Source organism: Phaseolus vulgaris, chromosome 11 (genome assembly GCF_000499845.2).
Source record: "Phaseolus vulgaris cultivar G19833 chromosome 11, P. vulgaris v2.0, whole genome shotgun sequence".
In the NCBI taxonomy this organism is placed as follows: domain Eukaryota; kingdom Viridiplantae; phylum Streptophyta; class Magnoliopsida; order Fabales; family Fabaceae; genus Phaseolus; species Phaseolus vulgaris.
This window is the reverse complement of record NC_023749.2, coordinates 46,178,130-46,193,373: the sequence shown is the minus strand read 5'-3', so window position 1 is coordinate 46,193,373 and position 15,244 is coordinate 46,178,130. Positions and strand designations below refer to the sequence as shown.

Sequence of the window (15,244 nt, the reverse complement as noted above, 5' to 3'; positions counted from 1 at the left end):
ATTTAACACAAAATTGTTAGAGGGGAAACAATCGGTTATTTTTCTGTGACGACAATTAAGTTTTATAAACCAAAAATCTTTTATAGAAACCAACATTCAGAGGTATACACACACATCATTTGCATGAATATAGAAGAGATAATGTATTAAACCAGTCAGGACTCACTTGTAGAACCAAAGAGATGAATGTATAGATTTGAAATAGTTTGTCGAGCTTAAAAGAACCATAGTACATGAAAAAAAAAATGATTCTTTAAGAAACAAAGTACATATAGAAGACTGCACATAACATCAGAACCAAAACTTCATTATGAACAGCTTCCACTCAAGAAAGCTTCTACAGATTCTTGAACCTAAAGCAAAATCCTACAAGAAAAACATATCAAGTGGCAAGATTTGGTCCCTTAAAGAATTTGGGTCCATTGGTGTTAGTTTGATCATAAGAAACTTTAAGATTCTTAGGAATCCACTTTAATATGCCTCTGGGAACAAGAACTTTTCTCACTTTGCAGAATCTAACTGAATGGCCTCTTCTCATACAATAAAAGCAAGAAACAATAAGTTGTTTTGAGCTTTTGATCGATTGTTTTTCTGCAATGGTTGAGAGAGGTTTTGAAATACCACTACTCTTACTCTGTGGATTAAAACCAAGTCCAGATTTTCCAAAAATACAATTTTAAGTTGCAAGTACAATCTCAAAGTTAGATTTCCCTTTGGAAAGCTTATCCATAGTTTTCACAAGATAGTGAATCTTCTTTTGAAGAGATTCACAATTTTCACAAGAAATAGATTCACACTTGCAAGAAGAATTTTCATAAATCATTTCCAAATTTTCAAAATCAGTTTTTGAATTGTTTAACTATTCTTCCAAGGTCTTGACTCTATTTTCCAACCAGTTGTTTTTACTTTTCAATTGATTGTTCAAAAGGGTCAATCTATAGGCTTCTTCGTGAGTCTCTTTAAAAGCTTCAAGAAGTTGATAGTAATTTTCATCATTCATGGAAGAATTTGAACTTACATCACTTGATGTAGATTCTTCCTTTGCCATCAGACACAGATTGACTTTTGTGGCTTCTGAAGATGAGCATGAAGAAGATATGTCATTGTCTTGCCAAGCAATTCCATTTGAGTCTTTATGAGAGCATTCAAGAATATCCCACATATCCTTTGTTGAAACACACTTTGAAACTCTGGAAAATTCATTAGAATCAAGAGCAGATGCAATAATATTTTTGGCAATACAATTAAGTTGAACCTTTTCATTTTCACTCTTAGTCCATCTTAACTAAGGTTTTTTAAAGAAAACTTTATCTTTTTCTGGCATAGAATTAGAAAAACCAATTGTAATAGCATCCCATATTTTTCTATCAATGGATTCAACAAAAAAAAATCATTCTTATCTTCTAGAGTTGATAGTTTTCACCACAAAACAGAGGTGGTCTATTTATAGAAGTACCTTCCCCAAAAGGTAGTTTGTCAGTCATGAAAACAGATTTTAGAATCAAAACTTGAGTAACTTTCAAGAACATGACTCTTGATGCCAATTGTTAGAATTAATGGTTTTAAACAATAGGGGGTGAATTGTTTATTGAAAGATTTTCGCAAATACTAGATAAGAATGAAGGTTAATGATGAAGCACAGAAGAAGCAATTAGATCAGCCAAACAACAAAGCAGTTTTAATTTGATTCCATAAAATCAATTGGTTGTTTATGTGAATCAACCAATTATTTTTTACAACAATTTATAAAATCACAAATTTACCAATTTTAATGAGTGAGGAAAAGAAAGAATCACACAAGCAATTATACTGGTTCACTCCAGTTCTCAGAAAAATACTGAGATTCTACTATGTAACCTACAACAGATTACAAACACACACACCAACAAAGAGGTGATCTTGACCTCTCAATAACACTCACTTTCTTTGATACACCACACACACAAAGTCAGAACACCCTCTGACCTACTGTACCAATAGTTTACAGATATACAAACTTGAAAAACAATTACAAAAGAGAATAGGAAAGATTACACCTGGTACAGGAAATCACAGTTAATCCTATTCCACTCTTTAACCAATGCAAAGCCTAAGCAATCTTGCAATCTTTCACAATCTTTCAAAATGTGTTTTGAATCTCAGTTTCTGTGTCTTTGAAATAGGGAAGTAATCCGAGTTTTATAGCTTTCAAAAAATAGTCGTTTAAGACAGTTAATCATGAGCCAAAACAGATTGAAACAATAGAAAATATATTTAATAGACTTAACTAATTATGCTAAGATTTTTTAAAAACAATCGGTTGAAAGTGCGAATCAACCGATTGAATTGACTCTGATGGCTAGGTCAGTCAATTTCAGCCTTTTCAAAATCCTTTTCAAAACATTTGTTGACTTTTTCTCGACAAGTGTACCGAATCAACTGTAATATAGTACTCTTTAAAGTACGAATGTCGCACCCACAGGGAACAATTCTAATTAAGATATTTTGTTATAAAACTCGTTAAGTATAGAAAATAATGTTGAGACTTGTTCATAACCAAATTAAAGATTTCACAAGAAGTAACTCAAAGGTTTAGGGTTTGATTCAAGACATAACAAAACTCACTTATCAAATATAGAGAAAGATACTTGGGATTGAATTAAGTCTATTTCAATCATCTGTATTTTGGAATAATACAATACATAATACTCAAAACTACTTATTCTTGATGCTTAATTTAAAGTCATTCACCTTGATTCCTCACAGATGAAATTCATAAGATAATTTCTCAAACACTGATTCCTCATATATTTAACAAATCATTCAGCTTTAGGAACATAATTATGATGCAATCAATAACCTGGAATCTATTCCTAGCATTACAAGTTATCAAGTATTTTCGTCTATTTCAGATCCTTAAAAGTACTTTCCAGTTAAATCTAAAGATCAAAATCAAGACTCTATTGATCAGATAGAATCAAGCAATACGCATGAAACGAAAATACCAAGAACAAGTAGAAAAGAAAATATTATATATATATATATATATATATACATATATATACACCAAGAATACATTTGAACATAGTAGGTTACATTCAATTCCAAGTTAGAAAGCACTTAGCCACTCATGACAGCTCCTCCAATCTTCATTCTTGATCTGGATTGCATAAGAAGGGCTGATCTGAGCAAGTTCTTCTCCTAAGAACAAAGTTCTTCTTCTCCTTCTGTCACTAATCTCTCTCTATAAAAATCCAATCTTTTTCCCCACTACCTCTATTTTCACTTTGTTCCAAAATTTATATATTGAACTTTAGCTCAAGCGAGCCAATTTAGCTTAAGCTAGATCTTTCGGTGCATTTTTAGCTTGAGCTAGCAATTCTAGCCTGAGCTAGATTAGTACTGCACCTTTAATCAAATCTGGACAGTTTTAGTTTGAGCTAAATCCTCTAGTTTGAGCTAAATCTTCTAGCTTGAGCTAAATCTTCTTGTGATCCAATTAAGTTTTTGTTTTCTTTCTTTCAATGCTTCATATTCATCTGCAATATACACAAAAATTGAGATTAAATTTCTTCATTTGTTTCTTGGTTCAAAATATATAATCGGATTCAATAATTCTCATATTAGGGTAATTTTCTTACATTAAGCAACAATTAAGTTCCAAAGTGTTCAATTTTCTCAATCATAAAAACTACACATTGGCACTTATCAACAGCTAAGTGTAAAACAACTGATTGAAACGATAAAACAACAAGTTGTTTTTCACTACTTTGAAAAACACTTTTTCTTTGAAAGATCTTGATTGATTCAGTTTTGCATCAAGTTAAGAGTGGATTGACAAATTCTAATCTACCTAGAATCCATGCCCACAAGCAGCAATTCAGCCTTCAAGCAATCTTTATGAATTTGGAGACATCAAAGCTTCAAGTTCAATATCTCATATTTCAAGTCCATTACGACCTAGAAAAAGGGTGTTATTAAGGAAATAAGACACTTTAACATTGAAGATATATATCAATGCAAACTATATAGGTTTTGTTACTAACCAAAAAAAAACCACATATGAATATTATACTTTTCTTAAAAAAAGTATAGCAATTTTAGATAAGAAAACAATTGATAAAGGATCTTTTGTCTCCATGAAAATCATACCAGATAATATTAAAATAAAGATTAACATTCTTGTACTCGATAACAAGTCAATTATTTACATTGTTCATAATTTAGTATAACATGGTATGATTAAACATATTAAAATTGAGAGACTCTATTAAAAAAAATAGTCTTACTAAGGTTTTATGGTTAAAACTCATGTCCTTACACCACTTCAAATAAATAATTAACTTATTTATTACAAGGTAGATTTCAAAATCTTGAAGGCAAAGTGAAGTGTTTAATGTTCATTTACCAACTTTAAAATATCTTCAATATCTCAATAGTAATTTGGAAAACATAATTTTTATATTCATTTCAATAAACTTTTATTTTCTTATTTTAAAGAATTAGATTATAATAAATAGAAATGATGACAATGTAATTAGTATAATTCCTATCAATAAAATAAATCTTTATTTCCTTAAGAGTTTAAGTATAATTTTAGAAGTAATATCATGGATTAAAAATTAAGTATAAAAGTAAAAAAAAAATTACTCTTAACCCTAAAAAAATTTCATAGTGTACATGATACCTCTTCGTTTTTCAACTTTCACAACAAACTAGGTAAACGGTATATTATTTTCAAACAATTAAGGAGAGTTATTATTAGGCAAAATCTTCCTACACCACTAATTTGATAAAAATGTTCTTACGAAATGATAAAGATATCTTAAATGAAAGGAAGATGTAAATATAAAAAAAAAAAAATACTTCTAGAACTCCTTTATCAGAATACATTTCCAGATTTGGATTTTCAGAAACATTTTTTAATTTTGAAAATTCTTTACCGGAATGCATTTCTTGATTTTGAGTTTCGGATTTTCTTTTCCATGTATTTTTTGCATTTCAGATTTCCTTTCCAAAAATGAAATTTTAATTTTTGAATTCCGAATTTTCAAATCTATTTTAGAGGGTAATTTTGAAAATTTTGAAAGATAATAGGATGCATATTCAAACTGATATGGTGCAAAAAGAATTTGCCTATTATTATCAACAAATGTGAGTGTAATGTTTTTCAAACAATTACAGCAATTAGTGTAGGAAGAGAGAAAAAAGAGAGTATCATGTACAATCTCAAACAATTATAAAAATTATACGCTCAAGAAAATCATGAATTTATAACCTCAAGAAGAGGGTATCATGAATTATGGCAGGGAATCATGCTTTGGAGTGCCCTTCACTTTAATTTTCTGCTTGGCAACTGAATTACAACAACCAAGATCACTCCAAATTTACAGGGTGACATTAAACTGCACAAGGGATTGCCTGATGAACTACCAAACCTCCTAATTGATCACTTAATGAGTCATCTCACATTCAATTTATTTTTTTTTCCTACCACTCACGCAGGCCCAGTCATCCATTTTGGACACTTCTATGTCTTCTAAGAATGGTGAATATCTTTCTATGATGTACTTGACCTGTATAACACAAGGGCAATGACCTCAGGTGCATAATGGAATTAAGAAGCAGTATCCCCAAATAGTAACAACAAACACAATGAAGCATTTCGAATAAGAAATTAGATATGCTTTAATTAAATTACCTGCTCATATAAAACACCAGAGAGACCAACAACGGCTCCAGGCTTTGTATAAGAGATAATTTGATCGGCAAGATCCATTAAAGGATTTAAGAGTATATTTGCAATAACCACATCAAACTTAGCACAATCAGTAGTGACTGTTTGTATCTCACAAGTGTTTTCGCTCTCCATAACTGCAAATGTCGAGTCATCTTTGGAGGATGAAGAGGTTTTGCTGGTAATCAGGTGCAGTTGCATTTTGTCTGGTCTGATGTTGTTCAGAGAAGCGTTTTGAGATGCTGATGCAATTGCTTCCGAATCTATATCAACTCCAACAGCAAAGGCAGCTCCAAACTGGTAATAGGATGTCAAAATTGGAATTGGAGAGTCAACTATAAAATATAAAATGTAAACAATATAAAAAGCTGCTACACAGATTTTGGCAGTATTTTGTAAATCTGAGAAAGAAAATACTAACATGAAGTTGTGGGATAAACGATGCACAAGGCAACTATATATCAAATAAGTTCTTGAAAAAGATGTAGTGGTATTTTTATTAAAAAGGAATGGGAAACCTATCAAAGCATTATTTACTTGTTCAAAATACCTTGATAAATGGATGCACATAACTTAGCAGTGAAGATGCTACCTATGTCTAGCAGTTTCCACAGTATAAAACAATATTATTCGTGAGGGAATATGGAAGATCATTCACTAGCCAAATCAATTTTATATATTTATGTTCTTAATGTCTCTGTATTCATATCTGATCTTAACATATATCCTACATGGATTTAAAGTTAAATATCTTCCAGCCATTTGCCATACAGCAGTTTCTAATCAAATTTAAAGCCTAAACATTTTATTATGATGAAAATCAAAGAAAACAACCAATAATGCTGAAAACTGGCAATTTGTCAAGACTGGTCTGTATAGTGTAAGGTTTCGCAGAGAAGCAGCAGTCGAAAACTTAAGCCCAAGTAAAGGTAGAAGAAAAAATAAAATTGGGAGAAAAGTATAGTTGCAATGGACAAATGATAGTGGTGTGATCCTGAGCATGTTTTTCCATAATAGTTCTTTTCCTTTTAGTTCGATTCTTAAGTATAGACTAACAATTGACTACCTTAAGAGCTGCAATAGCAAGAATTCCAGTTCCCGTGCCATAGTCCAGAATGTGCTCCCCTCCTTTAATACAACCGTGTAAAAGTAATAGACAGAGGTTGGTAGTGGCGTGATCCCCTGTTCCAAAGGCTAGTCCAGGATTGACAATTATATTTGTTGCTTGAACATCCTGTGTAAAATTCAGGATTGATTATTGGAAAAATCCTTTACAGTTTTCAGCTTCACGATCACTCAAAACATTTAATTTAAAGAGGGAAAAAATATAACAAGGATATTGACAGAAGTTACCAAAACAAACAAATCAACAGAGTTCGAACACAAATATCCGCAATCATAGTAAGTTAGCAATTAGTCATGGATAGAGAAAGTTTAAGATAGTCATACTGGTGGAGTACACCACTGAGGCACCACCCATAGCCCTTCAGTAACTAGAACTGGACGAAGTGATTCCTGCATGTAAACATAGATAGATAAATTTAAGTCATTTTCAATAACAAATCTAGTTTTGACAAGAATGTTGTGTACATACCGTACATAAGAATGTTAAGGATAGAAAACAGTATAGTGCTGATGTGAGAAAAATCAAATAATTAGTATTAAGTAGTCAGCAAAAGGTCTTTTATATCAATAATTCCTTTCCTTCTCACAGATTACAACTTTGCAAGGAAAACCAGTTTCTGGTTCACGCAGGATACTGCTAGGATTTTTCCCTCAGTAAGCCATGGCTAGAAATATTTGTTTGAGAAAACACAAAAAGATGGAGACAAATTTCTTCCACCCCTTTCAGAGTGAAAAAAAAATGAAAAAAAAAGACATCCTTTTATGAAGAAGGCGTCTTATCTCATCCTATAGGAAAAGAACTACTAGGAAGGTGACAACAGAGATATGGAATTAACTGTAATAAATATATATTTCATCTTTAGAGGAATTTGCACATGCGTTAAATTTTATCAGTAACATGACAATAGAAACAACTATGAAAAAACAAAAGAGTGAGAAGAAAAGATTGACCTGAGATCTCTTCATCCAGTCATCCTCCTCATAAATTTTAACTTCATATCTAGGTATCTCCTTCAAACCAATAGAATCAGCTGCATGGAAAATGCTCACATTTATATCCTCAACTTCAGGAAATATTGAACTAATGCAAATCTGCAGGAAATATTTCATCAATATGAGCAAGTGAGCAACAGCCTAGTGTCAAAATTGAATTATAACTTTTAGAATGATTACTATTAGAGATTTAATTGCTTAGCAAGTGAGAAACAGCCTAGTGTACAACAAGGATATTTTTTTCCCTGTGGTGAATTGTTGGAGACCCACATCGACTAGAGATGAGGACAATTCATTGTATATAAGTGGGTGCAAACCTCACCTCATGAGCCGGTTTTATGAGGTTGAGTTAGGCTTAAAGTCCACTTCGTAATAGCTTAAAGTCCACTTTGTAATATGGTATCAGAGCCATTTCGAGTCTATCCTAACGAGTGTTTGTTGGCCTTATCAGGCCACCCGCTATCGGGCCATTATTGCATAGTGATGTCAACCTTTATTTTAAGGCCATCAAGTATGATCTTGTTCCAGACTCCTTCACACACACCTTCTTGAGCAAGGTTTCGAAATTCAACTTATGCACTAAAAGTTGATACTCTCTTGTTTTTTCTTCTCCAGATCATTAGACTTTTTCCAAGAAACATACAATACCTAAATATAGATTTTCTATAAATAATAGAACCTGCATGGTTTTCATTAGTGTATATCTCCTGAGTCAAAGTGTCTCATTTCTTGAAGAATAGCCCCCTTCTTGGGTTTGATTTCAATTACTAAAGAATTTTGTCAACTGCTTGCATGCATCTTTCTCTTAGATCATGCATAAATTGACTTATCACACTAATTACAAAAGCAATGTCTAGTCTAATGTGTGATAAATATACAAGTTTTCATACCAATCTCTAATATTGGATTTTTATTCTACCAGAGTTCTTTTCACTTCCAATTTCATTATTCTGTTCAACAGGAACTCCTAAGGTTCTACATGCCAGCTTACCTATACTATTACCTTTCATGGGTAGGTTATATGACCCAGAGGAAACAAAACCTTTAATATTACCTACATTCTCATCATTTCTAAAAAAAGGAAACAAAAATATGTTGAAACGAATGTAGAGGTCCAAGTTTGGTTCTTCTTCATTAGTGGTAATCTAATTTTCCAAAACAGCAAGAAAATGGAAATAAAATCATGAGCATAAGAAGAATATCGAGCAATGGCTTCAACCACTTGTAATTGATATTCTTCATCTCAAAATTTTGTTACACGTGATATTCTTTTGTAATTAGACAATCAGAAGATATTTTCTAGAGTGATAAAACATTTGAGTGCATTACTATACATTCCTCATTGCATTACTGGCAATTATTCTTTCCTACAAATTCAATTAATCTTCTAATAGGAAAAATAAAGCTTTCTCACAATCTATTAGGACTTAAGCACAAGAAGAAAGTTCAACCTCAAAGACTAATTCACTAAGTGGAGAAGTTCAAGGCTTACAACACAATCATAAACATAACTACCATTAAGTTGGAACTGAAACAAATAAAACAAACAAATTCGATACCACAAAAGCACACCAAAAATTGTGACGAAAGAAAATTAAAAATAAGAAATTAACTGTAACAAAAATCAACAAGTTTACCTCATCTGTAATTTGAGAGACATCATCTTGATCCAAGCTAACCGAACTTGCACCAAAGCTTAAAAGGGCTTCAGCAAGCACATCCTTGTCAACACAAAGTGGAAGCGTGGTCAACCATATTGGCAACATAAGAGAAATTTTAAGCAAAAGTATGTTTAAAATTAACCTAAATATGTTATTGTAGTCTAGTAGACACTTCCTTCCACATAGATCGCAAATACACTGTAGCTTTTTAGTCGTATCTGAATTAGCCATTCATATATCAATTATTGGGACTTTGTAAAAATAAATAAATCTTGTGTTCTTAAAAGCCTAAAGAATTGTCGGGAAATCCTATGTCGTTTACCTCAATTCTTAGAGTGTGACTTGTATATTTGTTGGGTATCTTCACTTAATGTCAATTAGTTTTAAGATGAAACCTAACATAGTATCAAAGCCTATAAGTCATCTTGGTAATTACCTATTCGAATAGGCTCACTTGGTTTGGCAGATGCTTGTGGAAGAAGGGTGTTGGAAGTCCCACATCACCTACCTCTATTATTGGAGTGTGGCTTATATATCTATTGGACAACTTCGCTAAACATCAATTGGTTTTAAGATAAAATCAAACATGGCATCAGAGCCTATATAGCCTTTGTCAGTCGGTGGTGGTTTAACTGATGGCAAACCATCATTAACACCTTATAAGTTGGCTAACTTCTTTGTTAAATAATCATAACAACACACACCCAAATAACACTAATATCATAAATACTGGTCTAAACCCACAAACTAAACTTACATTGGTGAGTTAAAGTTCCCAATTTTTATATTTTTATACTTTCAACATATTTGTGGTAATTATAGAAATAATGCACAAATCCTTTGTAATTACAAATATGTAGATTATATATCCATTATTAGGAATGTTTTTATATATTCCCATATCATATCTTGAATATTAAAGGACATTAAATATCTTCTATTATTTTATTTATTTTATTTATTTTATTGATTTCTGTTGGAAATTTCACATTAACTAGAGATAATACCAATTTACACTATATAAGTGGGCAATCCTCACCTTACAAGCCGGTTGTGTAAGGATGAATTAGGCTTAAACCCATTTCTTGATATGGTATCAGAATTTATCCTAACAAGATTTGATGGACTTATAGTGTCATCCGCTATTAAACCGTTATTGGATCACCCACGAATATCCAGTCGCATGCTCAGGATGTACATGTCTCGGCATAAGAGGGGTGTGTTGCACATCGCACATCAACGTGAGATAATGTCAATTTATAGTATATAAGTGGATGGAGACAATCTTCACCTTACAAGTAGTAAGTTTTGTGAGGACAAGTTAGGCTTAAACTCACTTCTTCGTGATTCCATTTTCTCAATATAAATAAATCACTCATTCTATCTTTGAGAAATTCGGTTTTAACTCAATGTCTCTTTTTTCGTACATGGTTTCTAGAGTCTTGCTCAAAATCGTGTTAGCCTGTAGACCTACTATCTATAGCGGAATTTTTCTTTACGAACATTTTCCTCATGATCACGTGCACAGTCTAGGCATTGTCTCTACCGAGTTTTCCGACGACTTCCATTTGTTTGGTGATCACAGGGTTGGGATTACACTGAGCCTGTCTATTTAACCATATAAATGTCGTGATGAACCACCCATCCACACACCCTCACGTGCGTCATCTCTCCCGCAACTACATAACTCCCACTAGCATGCGGTGGCGCTTGATAACCGACAAATCTACACCTAGGTCACCTCCTCCATGCAACCCTACCCTTGTGATGAAAGCTCCATTAGAGTTCATCTGGTGGTTCAATCTAATTTTGCTCTCCTCGAATTATTTTCATATTTTTCAATATTTCAAGAAAAAAATTGTCTTCTAACACCCAATCAACTTCCAAAACAAATTCTCCCATCTTTTCTAACCATATCCTAACTACAGAGAAGATAAAATGGATAATTAAAATAAATCACAATCATAAAGTACTCGATGGTCATTATGTCCTTTAAGTGTAAATCAGTGATAATTGAATCTTAATAAAACCAATATTCTCATTTAGATGTGTAACATGTGTAAATAGTGGGATCATTGGTCATTAAATTGCAATGTTCAAGAACCAATTTGACACAAATCATATATTTGAAGGACCAATCTGACATAAGTTGCATAGTTTACTAATCAATTCATAATTTCTACACGTTAAAAGACTAATACTCAGATTTTTCGTTCACAGACTAAATAGTTACAGGTTTACATGTTTAAAGACTAAATTGGTCCTTCAAAGCTAAACTAAAATTAGTTTAGACATAAATTAAAAAACAACTTTAAAGAAACTAATACAGCAGAGTTTCTAAAATTAAACTATAATTTTAACTAAAAAAAAAACTTATTTTATTTTTCCTCTGATTTTGTTCAAACATTAACTTACAATGTAGAAAGAGAAAAGGAACAAAGTAAAGCTGAAAAAGAAGCTTACTGCAGTGTCTTTGGGACAGTGAATCACAACGGAAGTGTAAGGAGCGGGTGGAGTCAAGGACGTGTCCGATAGAGTTGGAGAAGAAGAAGCTGCGGAAAACTTTGCATTTGTAACTGCGGCACGAAGATTGACACGGAAATGGGGAAGCCATTGGTACCTAACAATTCTGTGATGGATGGAGAGAAACGGAACGACGGAAGAGTAGTGTATGAGGCGGCGGGAAAGGGTGGGAGAATGAGCGCCGACCATGCATGTTAACTGTTTGACGAAATGCCACGCTGCCATTTCCTTGGCCTAAGTGAAACCTTTCACTTTGATTCAAAAAGTGCATCAAATCTCTAATGTCATAGAGTCTCTGCGTTATAAACGACGAGTGTAGATATATGTGGCTATTACTTGGAGCAATTAATTTTGCTTTTATTTCAAATATGTATTATTGTCTAAATTCAATTTCAAATTAAATTAAATATTTACAATTACTTTTTTATAAGCAAGTGCTTTCTGTATTATTATAAAAAAAAGGACAAATATAACTAATATAATGAATGAAGATGCTAATAATATATAATAAAATTTCAAATGTTAGAAAAAAATATTTGAATAATGATCCAATAGTATCATAATAGTCAAAACAATATTTACTGGATATTTTTATAAGAATATATTTATAGTTTATAATAAAAAAAAGTGCAAATACTATAAAGAAAAATATTAATAATATAATAAAACATTCAAATGTTAAAATAAAAAATTTCAATAATATCATCCATCATATCATAATAATTAAAATAATACGGGTTAAATATATTTTTCGTACATGTACTATAATATGAAATTGATTTTTTTGTTTATGATCCAAATTTTATACCATTTTGATGTTTGTAATATGAAAATGATTGAAATGGATCATTTTGTAAGTGAAACTAATAATCATTTCACGTACAAAAGGACTCATTCTAATTATTTTCGTACTCCAAATACATAAATGATCTCAAGTTTAGATTAGAGAAGAAAACTAATTTTGTGTTATAGTATAGGAAAAAAAAAATATTTCACCTAAATAATATATATATAATGATTTTATAAAAAAAATTATCCTACTAGATATAAAATTACAATTTCAAAATGTCAATTAATTTATCTTTTTGTGGGTGGTATGATGAGAATTGACATATTTTTAGAATACATAAGTTGTGTTCTTTAAATTAAGTAAAAGAAAATAGAAAGAAAAGAAAAATAAATGAAAAATTTATATGATAATATTTTTTATTTGAAGAAAAAGAAAAGAAAAATATTAAAGTGTGGTTATAATACTAATTTATAATATATATATATATATATATATATTGTTAAGAAAAAATCCAACATTGTATGATTTTGATTAAGTGTTGAAAACATCCAAGTTCAACCATGATCATGCATCGTCTAAAAGATAATTAATGGTGAACAAAACATATCTGGTAAGATACAAGTATTCTGACTGGAAAATGAAACAACATTATGCAGTCTTTCCTTACATTTGATATAACACTTATATGATCAGAATATTTGTTTATAGGATCAGACAATGTGCACAAATATCATTGTACCTTTTGAATATACATATGTGTGTGCGTGTATTATTTGGATATTGGAAATGTCCACTGAATTCGTCTGCCAAATAAATATGTTAAAGATGTCAGATAAAGTCAACATCAAACTATCTCTTAGGAAAAGACCTAAAATTGTCTTTGTCACCAACCTCCTAGAACAAGAACATTTTAACCCTGACCTAGTTTTCTACCATGTATAATATACGCTTTAACCATGAATTGATGCAAAAGGTTATGTTAAGAGGTTAGACGGTCTATCACCCATCAGATGGTCTTGTGATATGAGAGTCTATATGTTTTGATTATAACAAACATTATAAGGTGTGTTAAGATGTCTAACGAAGCTATTGAGTGTGCAGATTTAGTTCAATACCCATTAAACGATTATAAGTTGCTTAAGCTTTTCAGACGATCAAGCTTTGTAACAAGTGTTGGACATTACTATTAAATGAGATACATCAGATGATCTGTCAAGACTCGTCAAACACATCAACAACGAAAGCCTCAATCAAATTATCTTAATAGAAGATAGCAAGAGTCCCATTAGTCGAACAATGACACAAGCTCACTGAAGAAGATCTCATTAAACGATCGTAGTGCTCATGGATATTGAACAATATTTCATTGTCAAGTTTTTGAAAAACAAAACATGAACACTTTGTATATAAAAGAGTTTTTCGATATATGCTTAATGAAAACATGTCCAGGTTAAATGTGACTAGGCATAATGTTTAGATTTTATATTGGCTTGAATGTATTTGAAAGTGAATTTCTAGAGAAATATTTGGGAATTGAAAATATTGACAATTCAAAGATATTGCAAGATATCTTTTCAGTGATACCCATGATTTATTTTGTTAATTATAATGTTCATTGATATTGATTTTGTTTCCAGAAATTGACAGAGGAGCGTAAAGACACGTATAGAGATGAAAGTCAAATTTTTATATTCAACAACGTATGATAGGAAAGAGATGAAGCTGACAAGCGAGATTTGTGCAGATCAAGAGTAAAACAATAACAAGGATATACAAATGAAGATATTCAGAAAGGAAGATTATTCGAAGTGAAAATAAGTGGAAAAACACATTGAATGATTATATTAGAACATTCCTATTTGAGCATTGATGACTTTTTTACGACAAGTGTACTGTGTCAGAAGTAATAATTTCTCCCTAAGGACGGATATCGAACTCACAAGGAATAGTTAAATTATTAAGTATAAGATTAACTAAATAGAAGACAATAAGTAAAAGTTTGTATGATGTTTGTTGTATATGATTGCAAAAGTGTAAATAAAGCAAAATAAAGAGTTGTTGATTCAATTGAGAAAATTGAGATTGAGATTCATCTTTCTCACTCTTTTGTATTTTGAAAAAACATAATAATATTATATCATTTGATTGATATTGATGCTCATATAAAATTCATTCATATTGATTTATCAAATATAAAATTATTAAGACAGTCTCCTAAATATCGATTCTTCGCATATTTATAAAAATTCTTTATCCTTACGAGTAGATGTTGATAGCAATTAACATTTCAAATTTATTCCTAGAATTCAAATATGTTAAGCATTATCATTTAGGTCAGAAACTTAGAAGTACTTTTAAGTCAAATCTAAGGATCAAAATCATGGTAAACAAGCCTTACAAATAAAATGACAATACCAATCATCAATAAAAAAACAA

General features: G+C 31.1%; 1 protein-coding gene across 1 annotated transcript; it reads right to left on the bottom strand.

Annotated features, from left to right (window-relative positions):
- Window positions 1–5,201: 5,201 nt before the first annotated feature.
- On the bottom strand, window positions 5,202–12,310 carry LOC137830037 (uncharacterized). The gene is made up of 7 exons (XM_068637133.1): window positions 11,959–12,310; window positions 9,472–9,555; window positions 7,793–7,933; window positions 7,166–7,231; window positions 6,783–6,950; window positions 5,681–6,013; window positions 5,202–5,555 (listed from the first exon to the last, which is right to left on the bottom strand). The coding sequence occupies exons 1-7, from the start codon at window positions 12,241–12,243 to the stop codon at window positions 5,457–5,459; spliced, it is 1,176 nt and encodes a 391-aa protein (XP_068493234.1). The 5' UTR covers window positions 12,244–12,310; the 3' UTR covers window positions 5,202–5,456.
- Window positions 12,311–15,244: the final 2,934 nt, after the last annotated feature.